This window comes from Leptonychotes weddellii, chromosome 7, assembly GCF_054177405.1.
Source record: "Leptonychotes weddellii isolate Sample4059 chromosome 7, ASM5417740v2, whole genome shotgun sequence".
NCBI classification, from domain to species: Eukaryota; Metazoa; Chordata; class Mammalia; order Carnivora; family Phocidae; genus Leptonychotes; species Leptonychotes weddellii.
Window position 1 is genome coordinate 87,423,843 of NC_138375.1, and position 26,346 is coordinate 87,450,188.

A 26,346-nucleotide genomic window follows, 5' to 3' on the forward strand; every position below is an offset into this window, starting at 1 on the left:
GCTTGTGCTCTCTCTCTCTCTCAAATAAATAAAATCTTAAAAAAAAGAAAAGGAAAAACCATTTTATTTTTTTTTAAAGATTTTATTTATTTATTTGACAGAGAGAGACACAGAGAGAGAGGGAACACAAGCAGAGGGAGTGGGAGAGGGAGAAGCAGGCTTCCCGCTGAGCAGGGAGCCTGATGCAGGGCTCGATCCCGGGACCCTGGGATCATGACCTGAGCCGAAGGCAGACGCTTAACGACTGAGCCACCCAGGCGCCCCGGAAAAACCATTTTAAAGCATATGTATTCTCTCAGCAACACCTTGGCAGTTAATAATCTGCCAAAGAAGCTTTTACTAATGAATACATTCATGTTTTTTATTCTTTTAATCAACCAGTTCTCCCCATAATAAGTTCAGAAATGATATGGAGAGCTTCTGATTTGGGGTTTCCACGAGATAATTACAAACTGGGGTTATAGAGCCACGAGTCCGTATTTAATGTCATAAATGTGTCAGCATCTTAAAGATGAAAAATGCTGTAATAAGACTGTTGACTGTAGTGGGCTCTTTGCTGAGGCGGCTGAAAGACCAGCAGGCTGATTCCCGGCCGTGAATGTGTTTGAGCACCAGCTACAAGTGGTTTGCTGTATGAAACGGTAAGGCTGTAAGGACTAGTGCATTGTTGTGTGGCCAAGAGAAGCCATTCTGAGTAGGGCTATAGATCATATTTTGCTTTTGTTGTCTTCCTTTTACAATTTTTATTTTTATTTTATTTTATTTATTTATTTGACAGAGAAAGACAGCGAGAGAGGGAACACAAGCAGGGGGAGTGGGAGAGGGAGAAGCAGGCTTCCTGCCGAGCAGGGAGCCCAATGTGGGGCTTGATCTCAGAACCTTGGGATCATGACCTGAGCCGAAGGCAGACGCTCAACGACTGAGCCACCCAGGCGCCCCTTCCTTTTACAATTTTTAAATATGGTGTTTTAACCTGACACTTTCTGTCACTTTTTTTTTTTTCCATTTTACTGTTTCTCTTTCATCTTTTCCTTTAGATATGGTTTCGACTCATCCTCTTATCTTTATAAGAAGCCTGATTAGTTTATTTATTTATTTATTTATTTATTTATTTATTTTTGCAGTGTAAAGCCTTTGTTTTCATCTCCTGGGTTTTGTTTCTTTGCTCAGTACTTTTCTCTGGTTTGCCATCCCATGTGATTCCATTTTATCCTCCCTGATGTTGATTGCTCATGCCTGACTCCATGTCTCCGCTCATCGTGGAAAGTTTCATCCTCCTTTTCCACCTACCTAATTCCACCCCCCTTCCAAATGGAGAACAAATCCTGCTTGATGATGGTTACTTCCTTGGCTTCTCGGTTCTGTTTTCTTGTATCTCTATTAATTCCTCAACTTGCAGGCTGGAAGCTTCTGAGGGTAGGAACCAAACCTCATTCATGCTCTAGAATGTCCAGCAAAATGTTTTTGTTTTTGTTTTTAAGGATTTATTTATTTATTTGACAGAGACACAGCCTGAGAGGGAACACAAGCAGGGGGAGTGGGAGAAGGAGAAGCAGGCTTCCCGCTGAGCAGGGAGCCTGATGCGGGGCTCCATCCCAGGACCCTGGGATCATGACCTGAGCTGAAGGCAGAGGCTTAATGACTGAGCCATCCAGGTGCCAGCAAAATGTTTTGTACATGGTAGATCTAGAGAGGGTGAGGTTAACATTAAGTGCCTACCAATTGCCAGGAATTGCTAAATGCTGTGTATTCATAGAATGTTTGCTTCACATTGACTATTGATGTATCAGTAGTTTAATTCAGCACTCTTTTGGCCAGCCATGTCCTCAATCCCAACAGGAACAGTTGACTACATTTATATTTGGATTTTTAGAATTTTTTCCCCTTGTATCTATTATTGCCATGCTAGTTGGATGATGGAAGAGAATTCTTTTCTAAAGTTTAAAATGAAAACATTTGAGTCTTCCTCCTATCAGATCTCTTGGCATGAAACTGAGCCAAATAGTGCCAGCTATTAAAAAAAAAACTAGGTGTGATTTAAAACTGAGAAGTTCGAGGCTGTTGATAGGTATTTTGAGAATTATTTTTCATAATTTGTAAGCCTACTCCTCAAAAGTAAAGTTTTCTTCCTAGTGTTAGCCCCACAGACAGTAATCCCTAAGACTTTCAGGTTGTAAGTTGAACCTACTTGAATCTGGAGAGAAGCAGCACAAAACCATGGCCAAGATGCTGAGGATTGCTGGCTCTTGTTTTTCAGGTGGTTGGCAACACGACGTCTGGAAGCTACAGTTACAGCATCCAGAAGAGTCTGGCATTTGCCTATGTCCCTGTAGAGCTAAGTAAAGTAGGACAGCAGGTGGAAGTTGAGCTGTTGGGCAAAAATTACACAGCAAGCGTCATACAGGAACCCTTGGTGTTGACAGAACCAACCAGAAACCGGCTTCGGAAGAAAAGTGGAAAGGATGACATTTGAAAAAGACCTTCAGCAGGAAACTGAATTATGTTAGCTCTGTGACTCTGCCAAACACCATAACTGATCTTTGGGAGAATACAAGAAACCAAGAATTCAGTTCAAAATCCTCAAAATCTAGATTTATGATCTTAATAAAACCTTTCTCAATTCTTTCCTCAGCAAGAGAGAATAATGGATTAGTGATTTACGTTGTTCTTTCAAATGAAGACATTTGAAATGAATGTTTTTATTAACCTATATTGTTTGTAAAACTCAGCAAAACATTTAGGTGTTCACTAATATACAATCACTACTATAACTGAATTAGAGGACATTGTATAATTTTAGGAATATATGCTTATGTTTCTTGTACCTGAAAACAAATTGTTTTACATAAAAAACTAAAGTAGTACTATTGATAGATTTGTTTCATTGGGAAACAGTAGTTGAATAAGGGATAGTTTTAATTTTTTATAATATATCTACAATGAAAATAGTAAAATTTAATATTGATACATGAATTTTTATTCAATTCTCTGAAATGCTTATTTTCTTAATGAATTCCCTGCAAGCGGTATTATGGGGCATCATTATTGGCCTTTCAAAGGTTGTTTTAGAAGAGTAATTGCAAAAAAGAATAGTCTTCCAAAGGAAGCAGCGCTTATAGAGGTTTCTGAAATGAAGCTGAAACATAGATTGTGCCAGTAAAAACACAGTTTGAATACTGAACACCTTTGGGAAAGAATTAATGCAAGTTGACATCACATGTGCCTCTCTGAATATCCTTTCACAGAGCATTTGACAAAGCAGGTCAAACAAGAGCTTAAGAGCTGACAGGATTGCCCTTAGCACTGTGTACAGCAAGAAAAAAAAGATGTATTTAGAAATAATTCCTGCTAAATTTTTCAAAATTGAATTTAGTTGACTGAACAAATCAGATCTTTTTATAAAAGGTGGCTTATCACTTACAATTTGTTATATACACGTTTGTTGAACATTTATTGAGTCTTTCCTAGGTATTAAAGTTGAATGTGAAACATAAAATGTAATTACAGAATTGTAAAATAATTTCTTGTAAGTTTTACAAAGGTGCCAAGTATACATTTAAAATGTTTGATTAAAGCAATCATATATTAAAAAAAAAGGCAATCATATATTAGAACTCCAATAGGCCATTCATTTCTCTTCAGTATAGCTTTTTGTATGAGAAAAGAGGGAAATCTTGGTAACAAAATTTGATAATCTTGATAATTTCCTAATTGTCAAGAATATTATCTTGGTGCAGCCACTATGGAAAACAGTATGGAGGTTCCTCAAAAAAGTAAAAATAGAACTGTTGTCTGATCCAGCAACTCCATTTCTGGGTATTTAACATGAATTCACAAATCTTGCCATTTGTGACCATGTGGGTGGAACTGGAGGGCATTCTACTAGGTGAAATTAGAGAAAGAAAAATACCATATGATTTCACTTATACGCAGAATCTAAGAAACAAAATGAACAAACATTACAAAAGTCAGATACAGAGAACAGATTGGTGGTTGCCAGAGTGGAGGGTCGTTGGTGGGTGGGCAGAATGGATGAAGGGGGTCAAAAAGGTACAAACTTCCAGGTATAAATATGCCTTGGGGATATATGTATCATGGTGAATATAGCTAATATAGCACAGAATATTTCGAAGTTAAGAGAGTAAATCTTAAGAGTTCTCATCACAAGAAAAAAATATAACTTTATATGGTGATGGTTGGTAACTAGACTGGTGGGATCATTTCATAGTGTATAAATATTGAATCTTTACTAATACAATGTTATAAATCAATTATACCTCAATTTAAAAAAAAAACCCTCCATATCCACTATCTCTTATTAGGTGCTGGTTAAAGCCTTTGCCTGGGAGATCCCATTTCTTACTCTCTGCCACTCTCTAGTCCTACAACCATTAAGATACTTATTTACCATCTCTGGATTCCTTTTCTGCAACATAGACAATTCCAGGTTTTTTGGTACAGTAATCAATAATGAAAGTACAACATTGAATTCATGTCCTCCAATTAATATAACACTAGAACAGATCAATAGAAATTGTGCTCATTCCATCTTTTGTGGTTTGTTGGGTGCTATTAAGTCACCCTGGCATCCCATGCCCACCCAGCCGGTGGACCTGGGCTAGGTGCAAGGTTTGGCATCAGCCAATGCATAGGCTGACCAGTGACCTACGAGACCACTTAGCCAGACTTCATCCCATGGAAATTTGAACTGTGAAACATCGGAGCATAAGCCGATGATCCCTAAAAGCTGAAGCTGAAAAGATGAAGAAAAGATGTAAGAGAAGTCTTGGGGTAGCAAGAACCCCTGACAAGGGGAGAGGCCCTGAGAGAAAGACCAGTTTCTGAAGCTTTCCGTTCCCAATGGCCTATCAGCCGGTTGTTAGGTGAACACCTCGACTCAAAAGAGCCTCCCTAAAACCTCTAGCTGCTGGAGAGTGGGCCAGGCACTGAGAGAGGCCTCACAGGAACGGGGCCAGGATTAGGGTCAGCCATGAAGAGCAAAGAACCAGCATGCTTGAAAGTACTCTTTACTGATGTGCAGAAGCCCATGTCTATGGTTTAGGAACGAGTGTTCTCAAGAATGTGATAGTGGATGATGGGTGCTTTCTTCCCTTGAGCTAGGAAAGCTTCTTAGAACTGCAAAAACACTTTCTAGTCAACACATTATCAAAACATTGATGGATGTTGTTAGGTTGCTGGTGTTCACCTCTAATCTATGTTTTACTCCTTTTCTGATGGGAAAGGTGACAGATAAACCCATTTTTAAGTATGCTTTATGGCCCATTAAATAGCAAAGAGATTCTGGAATATTACTGAGAAGACTTTGTGCATGTTTGAACTGCACAGAAAGATTGACGTTATAAGGAAACAAAGCATCTGTGAGAGGAAGAAAGTTTCAGCTGTACAAATAGCATCCTTTAGCCAAAGCCTCATAAAAGCCAAGAGCCCCAAATCAAATCAAACTCTTCTCCTGATGAATCATCCTATATAAGTCAAACTGATCCTGCCTTTGCTTATCTGTCTGCCATTAATGAGTCTCCAGAATAGTTCAGTAGTTTATAGAAGCTACTTTATGAATTATAAAAGGCTAACACATTACTTATATTTTCTCCAGGTGTACACTTTGGAAGTATCAGCATGCCATGAAGCATAGGAGGGACAGGGTGGTAAAACAGTTACTGGACAGAAAGCCAGAAGACCTGCTTTTCCTAGCCCTGCTGCCAGCCAAGAACAGACTACGTGATCATCTACTCAAGCCTTTCCTGTATTTAAAGTTCTCTGAGTAATTGCTTTCCTCACTGAAGTATTTGTTAGTCTACAAGTGTTCGTTGAGTACTTCCGACAGGCCAGGCACTGGAAAAGCAGTGAACAGACATGGTCCCTTTGTGGCATTTATAGACCAGGTCAAGCATTTAACAAACAAAAAAAAAAAAACCAGGTGTATATTTCGGTACAAACTGAGGTGTCATGAAAGCCAAGGGAAGAGAACATTTTGACGAGAGGATGGCAAACTGTGTCCAAAGATAAGAGATGTCAGGTAAGATTAAGGGCTGAGAAGTGCCTCTGAGGTTAGACCACAGTCTCATTGGCGCCATTGGCATGAGCTCTTTCTGGGGGGGCCGGTGAGGGCGGGAGGTAGACCATATTGAAAAAGGACTAGGAGGTAAGGAGTTGGAGGCGGGGAACAGACTCTCACTATCCAGGAGCAGCTTCCTACTCAGGTAGAGAGGGTACCAGTTAGGAAGCTTTCAGCTGCAAGTAAGAAAATATCCCATTAACAGCAGCTGAAGCAGTTTATTTTATTAAATCACAAAGTAAGTCTGGAGGTAGGTTCAATGACGCCATTAACTATCTCAGTTCTCTTTATTTCATTATGTCAAATCCTCCTCCCTGTAAAACACTTTTTTAGTCTAAATCATTTGTTGTTGCAATTGTTGATGTTTTGATCATCTATGTAGTTCAAATTAGCACATACTTATTGCTTACCTTATTAAATATTGGGTTCCACATGGAAATTAATTTAGAGATGGGCACCTGGGTGGCTCAGTCAGTTAAGTGTCTGCCTTCAGCTCAGGTCATGATCCCAGGGTCCTGGGATCAAGTCCCACGTGGGGCTCCCTGCTCTGCAGGGGTCCGCTTCTCCCTCTGCCCCTCCCCCAACTGGTTCTCTCTCTCTCTCTCTCAAATAGATAAATAAAAATCTTTAAGAAAAATTTAGAGAAGCTCTGGTTATACCACAGGCCCTTACCACTAACAGGCTCAGCTATATGCATTCAAGGGTAAATTCTTTACTGCTGGAATCATTCAAGCTTCCTTCAAGCATAATTTGAGTCTTCAATCCCTGTGGAGCTAGTTATCCGACACTGAAACAGTAGAGTGATTGTAAATACAAAGAAGCAGAAGTTGAGTTCAATTCTGTCATTCTATGTGATCACTCAGAGTTTCTATTGATGTTGGTTATGAAACAGAGGGCAAATTGTGAGATACAACATTGTGTTCAATAAGAGCAGATTTTAGTTCATACATGAAATATCTTACTGGTTTTGAACAATATCTCTAAAATTAATATTTCCTCTTTTTAAATGGTTGTTAAAACTAAAAAAATAATTAAAATATAATCATCAATGGCATAATTTTAGAGTTACCTAAGTTGTGATTTTTCAGTATCTTATTAGTTACCGGATAAATTATTTACATAAAATATTATATCAGACTCTAATCAAAGGAGCAATACACAGAACCTGTGGAGAAGGTTATTGATCATGCAATAACCAAATCTCAGCAAATGGTCACTTATTCAGAATAAACAATCCAACCTCAAAGAATGCCGGGAGAAACAACAAAAGGTGCTGGTCTTACAGTGCTGGAAGAAATCAACAGAGCAGTATTTGAGTGCTCTCCTAACCTGGAGAACTAGTAAGGAATGCACTGATGGGGGCTGCCAAGCCAACACTAGGACCATTTGGGAAGGGGCGGCCAGCAGGAGCAGGAACCACAGAGGAGACTCAACCATGCTGTTGAAGATGCTACCCAAATCCAAAAGAAGGGAAAAAACACCCTGGCTTCTCTTTTCCTCCCACATTCCAATCTCCCACCAGTGCCTCCCATTGGCTGAACCTACGTGGGAGCAAGTAGGTGAAGGAGCCTGGGACACGTAGCTTGTATACAGAACAGAGCAGAGGAAGATCATGAAATGGATCGCATAGCAATAGATGATGACTTGCATACAACACCAACATAGTCTGTGCAGGCCTGGCCAAAGGGGTCAGGTCAACAGGTACAAACATGGCTACCAGGATGGGGGGAGGTTGTGGGGTGGACTAACACATTTAAAAGGGCTATTTTAAAAAATGTTAAAAAATAAAGGGCTATTTACATTATTTTTTTTAAGATTTTTTTATTTATTTGACAGAGAGAGAGCACAAGTAGGCAGAGCAGAAGGCAGAGGGAAAGGGAGAAGCAGGTTCTCTGCTGAGCAGGGAGCCCGATGCAGGGCTCGATCCCAGGACCCTGGGATCATGACCTGGGCCGAAGGCAGCCACTCAACTGACTGAGCCACTCAGGTGCCCTTACATTATTAGTTTTAAAAAGCATGGTATATTATAATATGCAATATGCTATCAGTTAGGTTCTAATAGGAAAAACTTTAATATTTAAATTGTACTTATGTTTAGACTATCTCAGGAAGGGTAACACTAGTATTCCTGGAGAAGGGTTGAAACTCACTTTTCACGGTACACCCTTTTAACTTAACTTTTTTTTTTTTAAAGATTTTATTTATTTATTTGACAGAGAGAGACACAGCGAGAGAGGGAACACAAGCAGGGGGAGTGGGAGAGGGAGAAGCAGGCTTCCCGCCGAGCAGGGAGCCCGATGTGGGGCTTGATCCTGGGACCCTGGGATCATGACCTGAGCTGAAGGCAGACGCTTAACGACTGAGCCACCCAGGCGCCCTTAACTTAACTTTTTAAAAACTATGTATGTGTTTCACTTTTTAAAAATTTAATATAGATATATATTAATTGCACTTTCTTATCTAGTAAGAGTGGCTTATTTTTTTGTCACATAGTATGACTATTTTTATTTTTTGAAGCGTTCACATTGGTTTCAGATATTTAAGCATGGTTGGAAAGTATTGGTCTAGAACTGCTTAAGAAATTGGTGTAAATGTAAAACATTCAGTACAGAAAAAGTGAATGCAATTCAGTTGTTGTATATAGTAAATATTGTGTGAAGACTAAGGCTCGGGGTGTGTGAAAGGTAAAGGGAAGGAAAGAAGAAATGAGATAAAATGCAATACCAACATCCTGTTTCTTGATCGGGGTGGTGGTTACATGGGTGTGTTCACTTTGTGAGAATTAATTGACCTATATATACTTTAGTAGACTATCTTATTTTTTTAAAGATTAAAAAAAATTTTTTTAAGTAATCTCTACACCCAATATGGGGCTTGAACTTACAACCCCGAGATTAAGAGTTTTAGGCTCTACCGACTAAACCAGCCAAGCACACCTAGTGCATTGTCTTATGCACAAAAAATGCTATACCAAAAAAAATTTTTTTTTTTAACCAATGGTGCTGTTTTCCACTTTCTACTCTCTCTAGTTAGTTTTGAGGAGGAAGGAGGTGATAAGCAATGGGCAAGAAGAGGGGGTCAAGGGAGTTTCAGTGTGAGTTGGCCATAGCTGTTCTTATCTAGACTATCAATTTCAACAATCGGGAATATATTAGAGCTAAAAGAAATCTTTCTTTTTAAAATCTGACCCCTTTTTTTCAATACATGCATATATATTAACACACCAAACAAAACCAACAATATACTGAAGATGCTTTTTTTTTTTTTTTTAAAGATTTTACTTATTTATTTGATAGAGAGAGCGAGAGCAGGAACACAAGCAGGGGGAGTGGGAGAGGGAGAAGCAGGCTTCCTGCTGAGCAGGGAACCAGATGCGGGGCTCGATCCCAGAACCCTGGGATCATGACCTGAGCCGAAGGCAGATGCTTAACGACTGAGCCACCCAGGTGCCCCTGAAGATGCTTCTTATAGAGAATTACATTCCTACATGCTTAATGATTATTAATGCAGTGATAATAGTTAGAACTGATAGTAGTTAATATAACTTATGCATGTAAGTATTGGTGACTAGAAGAAGGTAAAAGAACATTAAGAACAGTCATCTGTAAGTCTGGTATATGACTTTACAGGCCTTCAAGAAGACTCTCTCCTCCTCAATTAGATATGGTAGAAACAAATCCATCCTAGATCAGTTTCCAAGATTAAATGTATTGTGAAAATAATTTTTTTGTGTGAAAATAATTTAATAGCTGACATCTAAAGTAATAAAGTTTGGATATTCTTTCTGACGTTCAAGTCTATCTCCTTCTGGACTACCCAGGGCGGTAATGGGGCAATGAGTAACACCAACAGTAATTTACCACATTTAGTTAGTGAATTTCAGGTTCTCTATCTGAAGAAAGACTTCTTGTCATTATCTCTACCCCAACGGTTAAACATTTAGAGATAGTGTTTAAAATTGCTTAGACTTTGTATGCAATATTTGTCATATTCAAAGACTCTGAAACAAAACGGGTTTGCAGAAGCATTGAAACGTGGGTATCCTGACTTCTAAGCATAGCTTCTAGCCAGTTAGCACCATGCCAAGAACTAGGGGGTCTGCAAACTGGAGAAATCAGGAGGCCCAGCAAGAGCATCGATGTGATTGTCTTAGTGCACGGCCTTGGGGCTTTCCAAACATGTTCATTGGGGAATATTTGTCTTAGCACTATGTTCTGATAATGCATTTTACTTTTTCTTTAAATGCAAATTATGTTATTACCATTATTATTAGAAATAGATAATATAGAGAGAGAGTTAAAAATTTACAATGCATAAAGGATCTATGGTGAAAAATTAATCTCTCTCCTATTCTTGTCTGCAACCTGTCTACCCAGAGACAATATTATTATTTCTTCTTATCCTTCTGGAGATACTCTATAAATACGTAAACACCTCTCTCTTAAAATATGAAAATATATGAACATAGGTATATATACACATATATACATATATTTTTAAGCAAATTAAGGTATACCAAGCATAATGTTTTTTGCCTAACTTTTAAAAATTAATGATATGTTTTGGAGATTATTCCATATCATCCTTTTGAATGACTGCTTAGTATTCCATAATTATATGTATTCCATACATAAATTATGTATGGAATTAGTATTCCATAATAATTCCATAATTCCAGGCCCTATTATTTGCCTTTTTCTAATAAAAATAAAACTAAAGTGGTTATCTTGATACATATGCTGTTTCTCGCACTGAGTATATCTGAAGGATAAATTCCTACAACTGGAATTGCTGGATTAAAGTGTATGTGTATTTTGATAGATATGCAAAATTGTTTCCCTTAGAGATTATAACAAATTTTACTTCTGCGATTAATGTATGAGATGGTTTGTTTCTTTATACCATACCCAAAGCAGTGAGTTATCACTAATATCAGTGGTATATTATTGAAGGTTCGATTAGTATGTTGAACATCTGTTCATTTATTTAATAACCACTTATATTTCCTTTCCTATAAACTATTATGTTCCTATATTTTGCCCATTTAAAAATGGATTGTTGGTCTTTTTTTTTATTGACTTCAGGAGGTAAGAGATTTTAACTATGGGTTAAATAGGTTTTGTGGGGGTTAGATGCAAACCAAGTGTTATGTATGATATATTTTCTTTGTAAGATTTTTTATTTATTTGAAAGAGAGTGAGAGCATGAGCAGTAGGGGAGAGGTAGAGGGAGAGGGAGAAGCAGACTCCCTGCTGAGCAGTATGCCCAGCTGGGGCTTGATCCCAGGATCCCAGGATCATGACCTGAGCTGAAGGCAGACACTTAACCGACTGAACCACCCAGGTGTCCCTGTATAATATCTTTTCTTTGTAAAAAATATATCCCAAGTTCCAAGTACTCTACCTACCCCCAAATTAACTTTTATACCCACTGGTGAGTTGGGAGCTGACTTTATTTCAGTCCTAATTTTTGCATCTTCTAACTGATTGGAATGGTTTTTATCGATATGATTATGTACTGGAAAAACCCTTAAAAATCAATAATTAAACTAACTCAAACAGTGAAATAATTCAGCATTTGGCAGAATATAAAATACCATGCAGAAATCAGTAAACTTCATGTCCACAAATAATAACCAGTTAAAGGATATAAAGAAAGCCCCCTTTCAGTAGCAACAGAGAAGATAAAATACTTAGGAATAAATTTAACAAGACAAGCACAAAACTGATATGAAGAAAATTTTTTGAAACTTCTAAAAGACTTAAGGAGACTTAATAAATGGAAGATAACCTTTGTTTTTAGATAGGACAACTTAATATTACAAAGATTTCAGTTGCCCCTAAATTAGTTTATAAATTTAATGCAATTCCAATAAAAACAACACATTTTTAAAAAACATTTTTATTGGAATTTTTGTTTATCTGACAGAGAGAGAGAGAGCGAGCACACAAGCAGGGGGTGCGGCAGGCAGAGGGAGAAGGAGACGCAGATTCCTCCTGAGCAGGAAGCCCAACATGGGGCTCAATCCCAGGACCCTGGGATCATGACCTGAGCCAGAGGCAGACGCTTAATGACCCAGGCGCCCCACCAACCTATTTTTTTAATGGAACTGGACATGTTGATGTTAAAGTTCATATGACAAGATAAACATGCAGGAATAACCAGGAAAGCATTAAAAAATAAGTTATGAGGAGTCACTATTCCTATCATACATTAAAACATACTATAAAACCTCTGTAACTGAAACAGTGTGGTATTGGTGTATGAGTCAACAGACATGCCAGTGGAATAGAACAGAAAGCCCAGAAATAGACTCAAATATATGAGAAAATTAAGCATATGATAAATGTGACATCTCATAGCAATGGGGCAGAGATAGACTTCTTTATTTTCTTTACAAATGGTGCTAGGACCTGGGTAACCATTTGGAAAAAGGTAAAATCAGATTCAAATCTCACGTCATCCACAAAAATAAATGCCAATGGGTCAGGGATCTAAATGTGAAAACTGAAACCATGCTAGAAGAAAACATGGGTGAATTTTATTTTAACTTTGGTATAAGGAAAGTCTAATCATGACTCAAAATCCAAAGGCAATAAAAAAATTGCTATATTTGACCACATTAAAAAAAAATCACTTTGGCATATCAAAAAATACCACAACAAAATATTTGACAGTTGAGAAACTGGTAGAAAATATTTCTGGTACATATCACAGTTAAAGAGGTAACATCTCTAGTCCATAAAGAACTCTTAAAATCGAGAGGGAAAAGACCAAAACCAGTTGAAAATGACACAATTCACAAAAGTGATGTAAAAACAGCCCTTCCACATCTCAAAAGATTTTTAACCTTACTCATAAGAGAAATGCAAAACCAAAAACTATCCTGTGATATCATTTCTCATATCAGATTGGCAAAAATTAAAAAGTATGACCTTTAATGGCTGGTAACAATGAAAATTGGTACTACCCATATAGTATGGAAAGGGGGAAAGTAGAATTGGAGGTATTCACTATGAACTCATGGTTTTATACCTATTCATATGTATCAATATACTACATATACCTACTTATGTATGCCTGAGTGAATCTATACATCTAATTCCTATCTTTGTCTGATGAGAGATCCTGGAAATAAGGACAGCCCAGTAGCAATGAGCACAACTATAGCACAGATACTGGTTTCTAGATGCCATCCTCCACTGAAAGCAATCAGGGAGGGTTCCTTGTAGAAATGGTTAATTCCAGGGTTGGAGAAGGAAAAGTACAAGAAGAACCTAGAATACCTTGTTGTACCAAAAAGTAAGGGAGTGTTCAAAGGTAAAAAGAATATGCCAAAAGGATACAAGAGCCAGACTGAAGGGGCTCCCACTGATCAAATCAAAGGAAATTTGAGGATCAAAATAATTATAGTAAAGCACATTGATTAAAATGAGAATCCATGAGTTGAGTGATTTAAATAAACAAATTAATGGGAGAGAAGGCAAACTTTTTCCCTACTTGACAACTAATTAATACAGAAGGAATGATGGAATTAGAAAATCACCATTCAGGGGCGCCTGGGTGACTCAGTCGTTAAGCATCTGCCTTCCGCTCAGGTCATGATCCCAGGGTCCTGGAATTGAGCCCCGCATCGGGCTCCCTGCTCAGCGGGAAGCCTGCTTCTCCCTCTCCCACTCCCCCTGCTTGTGTTCCTTCTCTCACTGTGTCTCTATCAAATAAATAAAATCTTTAAAAAAAAAAAAATCACCATTCAGCAACCATCCTGATAATAGATCAAAGCAAGAAGCAGCAGTGAGTGCTAAAACAAACAAGCCAAAGTTTTAGAAAGAATAGAATATAAATGTATTCTTAAATTATCTCCCCATAAAATAATGATTAGTTCCAAGGGGAAAATAGTAACTTCATAGTGGAGAAATGACTGCCTTAACAAAGTGATCAAATAATAAATCAACATCACGTCCTTCTTAATATGAAGCCTCAAGAAGATATATCACTTTTATGATACTTCTGCACAAACCCATCCCCTGAGCCTAATCATCAGGAAATATCAAAGTCCAATTGAGAGACTTCATAATAACTAGCCTGCACTGCATATCATGTGTTCAATACATAAAAATAAACTTTTTAACTAACTCATATGCACATTTCCAGAGCACAATTGGCATAGGTTTTTGTTCAAAAATGCAGGATATGAGAAGTCTCAGTGTAAGTGTAGCTAGTTTCTGAAGCAGGTGGTCAAAGGAGGAACTGTTTCGGCAGGGTAGCAGCCATGTTTGGGCAATTTTATTTATTTATTTATTTTTTAAGATTTTATTTATTTATTTGACAGAGAGAGAGAGTACAAGTAGGCAGAGTGGTAGACAGAGGGAGAAGGAGAAGCAGGCTCCCTACTGCGCAGGGAGCCCGATGCGGGGCTCAATCCCAGGACCCTGGGATCATGACCTGAGCAGAAGGCAGACGCTTAATGACCGAGCCACCCAGGCTCCCCTGGGCAATTTGATTTCTATCAGGGTAGGGAGAAACAGTTATGGAGAGGAAGGACATGCAAGAGCCATAGTGGAGAATTCTCAAGCCTTTATTGTCTCTTACAGGGTCTTTAAATAAAAATTTCAAGCCTTAATAAGAATCAAACTGCTCTTCAAAATTATCCTTTTGAATTTAATGCTAAATTTAAATTTTTTCCTGCTAAATTCCACTAGAGATTAAATTTGGATGTGTCATAAACTAATCCACTTCATGCAAAGAAAAAGAATTATATGTAAAAGGAAAACACTCCATGTGTTAAAGGATAATTTTCTTTTTTTTTTTAAAGATTTTATTTATTTATTTATTCGAGAGAATGAGAGAGAGAGAGCATGAGAGGTGGGAGGGTCAGAGGGAGAAGCAGACTCCCCGCCGAGCAGGGAGCCCCATATGGGACTCGACTCCATCCCGGGACTCCAGGATCATGACCTGAGCCGAAGGCAGTCGCCCAAGCAACTGAGCCACCCAGGCGCCCTAAAGGATAATTTTCAAAAAAAAGATAAAATCATAACCCTTGTACGAATATAAAAATGAATACATGTTAAAGATTTTATTTAATTCACTAGTGAGGAAACTGGTAAGGTGTTAAAACTAGTTCAAAGGACAACCCAAGGATCAGATCATGAATATTAAAACAAATGTGCAAGTGGGGCAAAACCTGTTTTCCACGGGGGCGGTGGGGATTGTCACTACAATGGCTAGAAGTCATTGGCGTATGTATAAACTAGAATTAGTTTCTACAGCTGACAAAACCAAAAGACAGCCGACAGAATGGGAGAAGATATGTGCAAATGATGTATCAATAAAGGGCTGGTATCCACAATCTATAAGGAACTTATCAAACTCAACACCCAAAGAACAAATGATCCAACAAGAAATGCGCTGAAGACATGAACAGACATTTTTCCAAAGAAGACATCCAAATGGCCAACAGACACATGAAAAAGTGCTCAACATCGCTTGGCATCAGAGAAATCCAAATCAAAACCTCAATGAGATACCACCTCACACCCGTCAGAATGGCTAAAATTAACAAGTCAGGAAATGACAGATGTTGGCAAGGATGCAGAGAAAGGGGAACCCTTCTACACTGCTGGTGGGAATACAAGCTGGTGCAGCCACTCTGGAAAACAGTACGGAGGTTCCTCAAAAAGTTGAAAATAGAGCTGCCCTATGACCCAGCAGTTGCACTAACTGGGTATTTATCCCAAAGATACAAATGTAGTGATCCGAAGGGGTACGTGCACCCCAATGTTTATAGCAGCAATGTCCACAATAGCCAAACTATGGAAAGAACTCAGATGTCCATCGACAGATGAATGGAGAAAGAAGAGGTGGTATATATACACAATGGAATATTACACAGCCATCAAAAATGAAATCTTGCCATTTGCAACCATGTGGATGGAACTAGAGGGCATTATGCTAAGCAAAGTAAGTCAGAGAAAGACATGTATCATATGATCTCACTGATGTGGAATTTAAGAAACAAAACAGAGGATCATAGGGGAAGAGAGGAAAAAATAAAACAAGACAAAACCATAGAGGGAGACAAATCATAAGAGACTCTTAATCACAGAAAACAAACAGGGTTGCTGGAGGGAGATGGGGTAACTGGAGGATGGACATTAAGGAGGGCATGTGATGTAATGAGTATTATATAAGACTGATGAATCACAGGCCCGTACCTCTGAAACCAATAATATATCATATGTTAATTAATTGAGTTTACATTTAAAAATGTTTTTTTATTTATTTATATATTTTTTTTTAAATTTTTTTTTTTTTTTAAGATTTTATTTATTTACTTGAGAGAGAGAGAATGAGAGACAGAGAGCATGAGAGGGAGGAGGGTCAGAGGGAGAAGCAGACTCCCTGCCGAGCAGGGAGCCCCATATGGGACTCGACTCCATCCCGGGACTCCAGGATCATGACCTGAGCCGAAGGCAGTCGCCCAACCAACTGAGCCACCCAGGCGCCCCATTTAAAAATGTTTTTTAAAAAAGGATTAGTTTCCATTGCTCTCAGTCATCCACAACTTATAAAGCTGTGAAATAATTCCCATGGCATCAGATTCAGATAGCCTGAAAGGATATATCCTACGGTGCATAACCGCCAGGCCCCCATAACTGTAGTTAGAGTCTATCTCCAGACTAGAAGAGGCAGAGAGTTTTGGATGGCAGTGGTCGTAAGGCTAACTTCCCAATTCAATGAGCATGTGGTTAAGGGAACTTTTTCCTTCCATCCTCAGATGATTTCAAGCAAGTTAGAAACTATACTTCTTTGGCTCACTACTTGAGTGTCGCGGAGCCCGCCGTGAAGAGGCTCATACCTGGACAAGCTAGTGAGCTACTTAATGGTCACGCAACAGCCCCCCAACTCCTCAGGGCAGCCTAAGTAAAACTGCACCTTCAAAAGGACACCGTGCAGTCGGAGTGTGTATTTAGCCCCCTTTTGGGTAGTGAGGAGGAAGTGGTTTCACGGGCGTATGCTATTCATAAATGAATCTGAAACATCGCCTAGAGTTTTGCCTTTCCATCCACCGCCCACTTGCACAAGTCTGAGTTCTTTTGCTAGAAATGATTCCCCCACGACCTTTAAAACATCACGGCTCAGGATGTGAGTTTGGGTTAGGCTCAACCAACTACAGGCTTCTTGATTCTGAAAAAAAGGAGGGTACATTATAATTCCTAACTGCCCAGTTTGTTGCGAAATTTAAAGAAAATGTTTTGCAAATTGCGAAGAGTTACTAAAAAGATCAAATCTGCTCCTCTTTGAGGATGCTACGATGCAAGGTTCATCTCTGGAAAGAGAAGAATCTTGGCTCCCATCAAGCATCAACGGAGTTTCCGCGGAGCTGGGCCAGCGGGAGAACCGGGTGCTTCTCCGCTGGCTCCTCCCCCGTCACACCGGCCGGGGCCCGGGTCAGAGGCGGCGGGGGCTCCGGCGCCAGGCCTCTACCGCCCGCCGCCCGCCGCCCGCCGGGGTGAAATCCCGTGTGGGGGCGGGGCAGGCCCGGCCGCCCAGTTCCTGATTCTACAAGCGGTGCCGGGGGCTGCCGGCGCCACAGGCGCGGGCACCGTAGGCGGCGAAGGATGGGCCGGGGCGGCGCGGCGAGCCTGCCCCGAGGCCCCAGCCTGCGGCGGCCGCTCCTCCCCGGCGTCCTCCCCTTGCTGCTGCGCCTGCTACTGCTGGTGGCCCCGCCGGGCACAGGCGCCGGGGCCGGCCGGCCGCCGCACCTCGTTTTCGTGCTGGCGGACGACCTGGGCTGGAACGACGTGGGCTTCCACGGCTCGAACATCCGCACGCCGCACCTGGACGCGCTGGCGGCCGGCGGGGTGCTCCTGGACAACTACTACACGCAGCCGCTGTGCACGCCTTCGCGGAGCCAGCTGCTCACCGGCCGCTACCAGGTACGCAGCGCCCCCGGCGGCCCGCCAACCCGTCGCCGGCGCCCCGCTCCGCCCCTCCCGCGGCCGCCGCTCGGCCCTCCTGCCGCGCCCCGCCGGCCGCTCGGCCGGCCCGCGAGCCTCCGGCAAGTGGGGCCGGGAGGCCGGGGCGGGCGCTGGCTAGCCGGGGTCAGTTCCCCGAGCTGGGTCCAGGCGAGGCGGCTGCTCCCCCTGGCCGAGCCGTCCCCGCTCCTCCCCGGCTCGCAGGCCGCTGCGGCCTCCGCGCATGCCCGCTCCAGGGCGACCCGCAGCCCCCGGAACCCCCCCCTCTTCTCGGGCTTTTTCGGTCTTTCGTTTTCTGAAGGTTGGGGTGAAAGGGTTTCTAGGGGAGTGCTAATGCTGGGCCTGCCAGCCGTAGGTCGAAGGGTCAGAGTGGACTCTGCAGAGAGGTCCTGAAGACGGGCGAAGGAGGGGGAGCGGGCTGGGCACCCCGGAGTGGAGCAGAGAGAGGAGGGGAGCCGGGAAAGCAGGGGCGGGGCGCCAGGTAAAGGGAAAAGAGTGTGCGCGGTGGGTGCGACTCTGCTCGCCTGCAAACCCAGCGGTCCTAGGTTAGGACTGTCCGATCACAGATTCATTTTTCCAGTTCTCAGCACAGTGAACCTACCCAGGTTGATTTTTCTTGGGCTGCTGATACTCCTTTCTGATTTAACCTTGTGTTCAGTGCTTCTGAGCACCTTTATTATCTATTTATCAGTGAAGTATAATGGCATATAATATCCTATCATCTTCAGGGGTGCATCATAGTGATTCTATATTTTTATACATTATGAAATGATCCCCATAAGTCTAGCTATCATTTATCACCATACAAAATTACAGCATATTATTGGCTATATCCCCAATGCTGTACATTATACCTTCATGACTTATTTTTTATCTAGAAGTTTGTACCTCTGAATCCTCTTTGCCCTTTTCACCTGCCCCGCAACCCCTCTCCCCTCTGGAAACCAACTGTTTCCTGTATCTATGAATCTGTTTGTTTTATTTTGTTTGTCCATTGTTTTGGTTTTAGGATTTCACACATAAGTGAAATCATATGGTATTTGTCTTTCTCTGACTTCCCTTCGCATTATACCCTCTACATTCCATCCATGTTGCGACAATGGTAGGATTTCATTCTTTTTTTATGGCTGAGTAATATTCCGTGTTTTATATCTATATCTACATGCATACATATAAATGACATCTAATTTTATCTATTCACCTATGGATGGACGCTTAGGTTGCTTCCATATCTTGGCTATTGTAAAGAGTGCTGCAGAGAACATAGGGGTGCATAGATCTCCTCAGATTGGTTTGCCCTTTTCTTCTGATAAGTATCCAGAAGTGGAATTGCCGGGTCATGTGATAGCTCTAGTTTTAATTTTCTGAGGAACATCCATACTGTTTTCCCTAGTGGCTGTACCAATTTACATTCCTATCAACAGGGCAGGAGGGCTCCATTTTCTCCACATCCTCACCAACACTTGTTATTTCTTGTTCTTTTGATACTAGCCAGTCTGACAGATGTCAAGTGATAGCTCACATTATCTCTAAAAGCTTTTCTTTAACAACTTCTATGTAGTTAACAGAGATATGTATACTCGTAGAGTGTGCACTTATGTTAGATAACTAAGAATATCCAGAACATTTGCATGGTGCTTCACTGTTTTTAAAGTTAATTCTTGAAATAGCTCATGAGGTAGCTGTAACTTTTAATCCCCTTTTACAGATAAGGAAATAAACTTGTAGAAGTTCGATTACATGTTAAGAATCACACAGCTAGAAAGTGGTAATATTGGTCTTGTGCCTCTCCTGTATCCACTAGTCATCTCAGGCCCATAAAATTGTATCCTTTTTGCTTAATCTGACTGAGATTGATGATTTTATAAGATCCTGATGTGATTATGGCTATTATATTAAATACAATAAATGGTTACTGTTCCAGAACACAAGCATACCTCCTTATACCTGTATTGTTTGTTCAACAAGCACATTTTGAGCCCTTACTGTGCAAGTCACGGGATATGCTTGAACCTTGCCCTCCTAAGTCTGTGTTCATGTAGCCTCTCTGATCAACCGTAGCCTTGTTGTCCAAAGATCAAGAGAAGGGAGGGTTTATTTGCAATAAAGATTTCCACAGTGATCCGAAGACTTGTAGAAACAGAAAGGATAGAGTTTTACTACAGGACTGAGAAGTAGCTGTCGCCCAGGTTTCCATGAAGGTCAAGGATGGCTCCCTTCACCAGCAGCCCTAAGTACTTTCCACAGGTCTAGCCTTGGCTGCAAGGGGTAATCAGGAATCCGTGCTTTAAGAATGATCTCACCCTGGACACTTAGTAGGAGTAAAGGCGCATTTGAGTAAAGAAGAAAGGAGAGAATGCAAGGTCTGCCCCCAATAGTTCTGCATTTGCTCTGAAGTAAGAGAACTGAACTCAAATTGCAGAAGAATGGGAGGGCCATTCATTTCTCTGACTTCCTCCCTTCCAACAGATTTGAACAGGAAAGCAAATACCATACTTTAAGAAACTTGTTCTTATAATTGGCTGCTTTTGTCCCCTAACATCCTTCTCTGCCAGTCACCACCATTCCATCTTGGAGAAAAAAACATGTGTAGAGTAGTACCCTGTAGTTAAGAAGTGAAGGAAGGGGCGCCTGGGTGGCTGAGTTGGTTAAGCGACTGCCTTCGGCTCAGGTCATGATCCTGGAGTCCCTGGATCGAGTCCCGCATCAGGCTCCCTGCTCGGCGGAGAGTCTGCTTCTCCCTCTGACCCTAACCCCTCTCATATGCTCTCTCTGTCTCAAATAAATAAGTAAAATCTTTAAAAAAAAAAGAAGTGAAGGAAGGGTAGAAGTTGCGAACTCCAAAACAGTTCAGAGACCACTCACTGTAGCAGGCTAGCCTCCCTAAACATTTTGCTTGACTTTTCTCCCGCTTTATTCTGAGCTCAGGAGGCCCAATTACAAATTACCTCAGGCTAGCAAGCGTCCTTTTTTAAAGGAGCCAACACTTAAGGGAGAACTAAGGAGCTTCATTGCCCTCAGATACTATATACTGATAACCATTCTGAGCACTTTACACTTTGATTCATTGACTTCTCTCAGCAACCCGGTGAGGTAGGTACTACTTTTATCCCTATTTGATAACAAGGAAACCAAGGCTGGAAGAGGGTAAGAACCTTGCCCGAGGTCACAGGGCTGGTAAGTGGTGGACCAGGACGTGGCCAGGCAGCATGGCCCTAAAACGACTACATTGTGTTGTCTACTCGGAATTATTAAAAATATCATCACAAGAGCTGCCTCAGATTTACTAAATGATCCATTATTTTTGGACATTTAGGTCATTTCCAAACATCTCAACAACAAAAAGTTAACCCATATTGTTTCAAGTTAGGAATTGCCTATGTTAAATGGGAAATGAAAATGGGGGAGAGGTTTTATTTCTGAACGAGTCATGTGTTGTGCAATATTTTAGTCACTAAAATGAGGAAATTTGTTGACTATTTCAAAATTAGGTACTTGAAAGAACTACATAATAGTTCTGTGAACTTAACAATCGCCTTTAGTAGAATATTTAGAGACCCATCCTGCCCATAGTCATGTAACTTTAGAAAAGTGTAAAGTGATAACTAAGCCTAGCCTGATTGAACTTAGTTTCCCCAAATTCTGAGTTTTAGGTTTTTGGCTTATTAAAGTATTTGGTGAAGAGGACTGGTTGGGAATAATGAGATGTGGGTTCCAGTGTTCACCACATCAGTCTTCACACTCTGACTAGCTGGACATCATTTTCCACATCTGTAAAATATGGAAGCTGGGCTGAACACCCTGGCTCTTTCTAGCTCTACATTTCTTTGACTCTAAGGCCCTGTGTCCCTTAGAGCGGGTTTCTTTTTCTTTCTTTTTTAAAAAATTTTTTATTGTCATGTTAATCACCATACATTACATCATTAGTTTTTGATGTAGTGTTCCATGATTCATTGTTTGTGCATAACACCCAGTGCTCCATGCAGAGCGTGCCCTTTTTAATATCCATCACCAGGCTAACCCATCCTCCCACCCGCCTCCTCTCTAGAGCGGGTTTCTAACTTGGCAAATGTACCTGATCATAGCTACTGACCCCATCTAGGGGCGGGAAGAGAGATTACTCCTTTTCAGCGCGCTATGCGCCTTACAATGTTGCTGCTTGTTTGGCCAGAATTTGTTTCAACAGGAACATGAACCCAGCCTTTTATATAGAGACATGTAATTGTTCAGAATCCTCACATATGAACCTTTTTAAACCTGCATACTTTGGTGAAAAATGCATGGAGTGTGATAAAGCGGGGAAGAGGGAGATTGATCGGAAGAGGAGGTAAATGGTTATTGGTAAATTCAGGACTAGAATTCAGGTCTCTGTACACTGTTCTTCTCACAATCTTATGACTCATTCATTCCTTATTTAAAAAATATTTTTGATATATATTTTGATGTATATTTGAATAGAAAACACAATGGTTTGAAAACTGAAAAGTTACTGAAAATCTCTTCTTATGTACATGCACGCATGTACATACACACACACTGTTTTGTTCCTTAGGCATCCAGCTCCCCATCTTTGAAGGCAAACTGTGCTATCTGAATTGTATATGTATATCTTTCGTAAAGTATTTTATGCATACAGAAGCAAATACATACGTGGATATTACCTTTCTTTTTATATGGATGGTAGCATACTCTTCACATGTTTGTTTTATTTTACATTTGAAATAATTCCACATTGTTAGTAAAAGAGCATTCTCAATTTTTATGACTGTATAATATTTTGTTGAGTGGATATATGATAATTTATTTAACTAGTCACATCATGATGGCCATATAGATTGTTTCTAGACTTTTGATATATCAAAGCTGAAGTCACTACCTTCGCTATATGTCATTTTGCACATGGTTAAATATATCTGTAGGATAAATTCTTAGAAAAGGACTCTTTCTGGGTTGAAGGATAGATGTATTTGTAATTTTGAGAAATCCTACAAAATTGTACTTCAGTAGGTTGTATCAATCTACATTCCCACCAGCAACATAAGATATTGCCTATTTTCCTATACTCTATTTTTAAAAAAGATTGTATTTTTAAGTAATCTCTATACCCAGCATGGGATCCAAACTCACAACCCCAAGATCAAGAGTCATATGCTCCACTGACTGAGCCAGCCAGGTACCCCTCCTATACTCTATTTTTTTTTTGTTAACGTTTTATTTCACATACCATCAAATACACCATTTTAAGTGTCTAATTTATCAGTTTTTCATATATCTGCAAGGTTGTACAACCATCACCATTGTCTAATTCTAGAACATTGCCATTACCCCAAAAAGAAACCCTGTAACTGTTAGCAGTCAATCCCCATTCCCCTCTTCCCCCTGCCCCTGGCAACCACTGATCTACTTTCTGTCTTTATAGATCTGCCTATTTTGGACATTTCATATAAATGGAATCATACGGTAGATATCCTTTCATCCATATTATGGCATGTACCATTCCTTTTTTTTTTTTAAACATGGTTTTCTTTCTTTTTTGTTTTTTTAAACGTTTTATTTATTTATTCATGAAAGTCAGAGAGAGAGAGAGACGCAGAGGCAGAGGGAGAAGCAGCCTCCCCACTGAGCTGGGAGCCCGATGCGGCACTCGATCCCAGGACCCTGGGATCATGACCTGAGCCGAAGGCAGATGCTTAACCGACTGAGCCACTCAGGCGCCCTGTACCATTCCTTTTTATGGCCACGTAATATTCTATTGTATGGATATACCAACATTTTATTTTTCCATCCATTAGTTGATGGGCATTGTCTTTTGGCCATTGTGAATAATGTTGCTGCGAACATCCATGTGTAAGTTTTTGTGTGAACACATTTTTTTTTTTGTCACCTCTCTTGGTATATACCTAAGAGTGAATACTAGATCATATGGCAGCTCTATGTCTAATTTTTTGAGGAGCTGCCAAACTGTTCCCATAGCAGATACACCATTCCCACCAACAATGTTTGTGGGTTCCAGTTTCTCCATATCTTTGCCAACCCTTGTTACTATCTTTTTGATTATAGCCTTCTAGTCATCCTAGTGGGTATGGAGTGGTATCTCATTGTGCCTTTGGTTTGCATTTCTCTAATGGCCTTGAACATCTTTTCATGTCTTATTTGTCATTTGTATATTTCTTTGGAGAAAATCTCACTCAAATCCTTTGTCATTTTTAAATTGAGTTGTCTTTTCATTGTTGAGTTGTATGAGTTCTTTATATATCCTGGATGTTAAACCCTTTTCATATACATGATTTGCAAATACTTTCTCCTATGGGTTTTCTTTTTACTTTCTTGATAGTGTCCTTTTATGTATAACAGTTTTAAATTTTGATGTAGTTCAATTTAATTTCTTTGGCTGTTTGTGCTTTTGGTGTCATATCTAAGAAAGCACTAAGGTTATGAAGATTTACCTCTGTGTTTTCTTCTAAGAATTTTATAGTTTCAGCTCTTACATTTAGGTCTTTGAATCATTTTTAGTTAATTTTTGTATTTTTTTGAGGTATGTGGATATATGTGGATGCCCCGTTGTTCCAGCACTATATGTTAAAAAGACTATTCTTTCCCTACTGAATGCTTTCTCCACTCTTGTCACAAATCAGTTGACCGTAGATATATGGGTTTATTTCTGGAATTACAATTTTATTACATTGATCTATATGGTATCCTTATGGCAGCACTACACTGTCCTGATTACTCTAACTTTGTAGTAGGTCTCAGAATCAGAAAATACGAATCCTCCAATTTTGATCTTTTTCAGGAATGATTTGGCTCTTCTGGGCCCCTTGCATTTCCATATGAATTTTAGGATCACCTTGTCCATTTCTGTAAAAAATGCCATGGAATTTTGATAGGGACTATATTGATCTATAAATCCATTTGGGAAGTATTACAAGCTTAACAATATAAGTCTTCTACATGAACAGACATTTCTCCAAAGAAGACATACAAATGGCCAACAGACACATGAAAAAGTGCTCAACATCACTTGGCATCAGGAAATACAAATCAAAACTACAGTGAGATACCACCTCACACCAGTCAGAATGGCTAAAATTAACAAGTCAAGAAATGACAGATGTTGGCGAGGATGTAGAGAAAGGGGAACCCTCTTACACTGTTGGTGGGAATGCAAACTGGTGCAGCCACTCTGGAAAACAGTATGGAGGTTCCTCAAAAAGTTGAAAATAGAGCTACTGTACAACCCAGCAATTGCACTACTGGGTATTTACCCCAAAAATACAAATGTAGTGATCTGAAGGGGCACGGGTACCCCAATGTTTATAGCAGCAATGTCCACAATAGCTAAACTTATGGAAAGAGCCTAGATGTCCATCGACAGATGAAGGGAGAAAGAAGAGGTGGTGTATATATTTACAATGGAATATTCTACAACCATCAAAAAACGAAATCTTGCCATTTGCAACAATGTGGATGGAACTAGAGGCTATTATGCTAAGCGAAATAAGTCAGAGAAAGACAAGTATCCTATGATCTCACTGATATGAGGAATTTGAGAAACAAGACAGAGTATCATAGGGGAAGGGAGGGAAAAATGAAACAAGATGAAACCGGAGAGGGAGACAAACCATAAGAGACTCTTAATCTCAGGAAACAAACTGAGGGTTGCTGGAGTAGAGGGTGGTGGGAGGGATGGGGTGTCTGGGTGATGGACATTGGGGAGGGTATGTGCTATGGTGAGCGCTGTGAATTGTATAAGACTGATGAATCACAGACCTGTACCCCTGAAACAAATAATACATTATGTGTTAATAAAAAAGATAATAAAAAAAGAAAAAAATATATATGTCTTCTAATTTATGAACATGAGATATATTTCTACTTATTTAGGTCTTCTTTAATTTCTTTCCAATAATGTTTTGTTTTCAGCATGCAAGTCGTAACAATTCTTTGGTTATGTTTAGTTCTAATTTTTTATTCTTTTGGATATTGTTATAAATGGAATTGTTTTCTTAATTTCATTTTCGATTGTTCATTGCTAGTGTATGGAACTGCAACTGACATTTGATCTGTATCCTGCAACCTTCCTGAACTTACTAGTTCTAAAAGAGTGAGTGTGTGTGTGTGTGTGTATGATATCTTTAGGATTTCCTATATACAAGATCCTGTCATCTGCAGATAGAAATAGTTTTGCTTTTTCCTTTCCAAACTGGATGCTTTCCATTCTGGATGCTTACCTAATTGCCCTGACTAGAACCTATAGTACACTTTGATGAGAAGTGGCAAGAGTGAACACAC

The 26,346-nt window shown here is 40.0% G+C and overlaps 2 protein-coding genes across 3 annotated transcripts in view; both read left to right on the plus strand.

Moving 5' to 3' along the window:
* DMGDH (dimethylglycine dehydrogenase) overlaps positions 1-8,299 on the plus strand; it is a 65,899-nt gene extending 57,600 nt beyond the window's left edge. The window contains exon 16 of one of the 2 annotated variants that reach the window (XM_081826680.1): positions 5,615-8,299. In XM_081826680.1, coding sequence (XP_081682806.1) covers positions 5,615-5,653 — 39 coding nt within the window. In that variant the 3' untranslated portion in view covers positions 5,654-8,299. Of the gene's footprint in view, positions 1-2,257; positions 2,870-5,614 lie in introns of those variants that run through there. The other variant, XM_006731875.3, reaches the window with a different exon arrangement.
* A 9,268-nt stretch (positions 8,300-17,567) lies between these two features.
* Positions 17,568-26,346, plus strand: part of ARSB (arylsulfatase B) — a 165,753-nt gene continuing 156,974 nt past the window's right edge. The window contains exon 1 of the mRNA XM_081826682.1: positions 17,568-18,015. Coding sequence (XP_081682808.1) covers positions 17,698-18,015 — 318 coding nt within the window. The 5' untranslated portion in view covers positions 17,568-17,697. The remainder of the gene's footprint in view (positions 18,016-26,346) is intronic.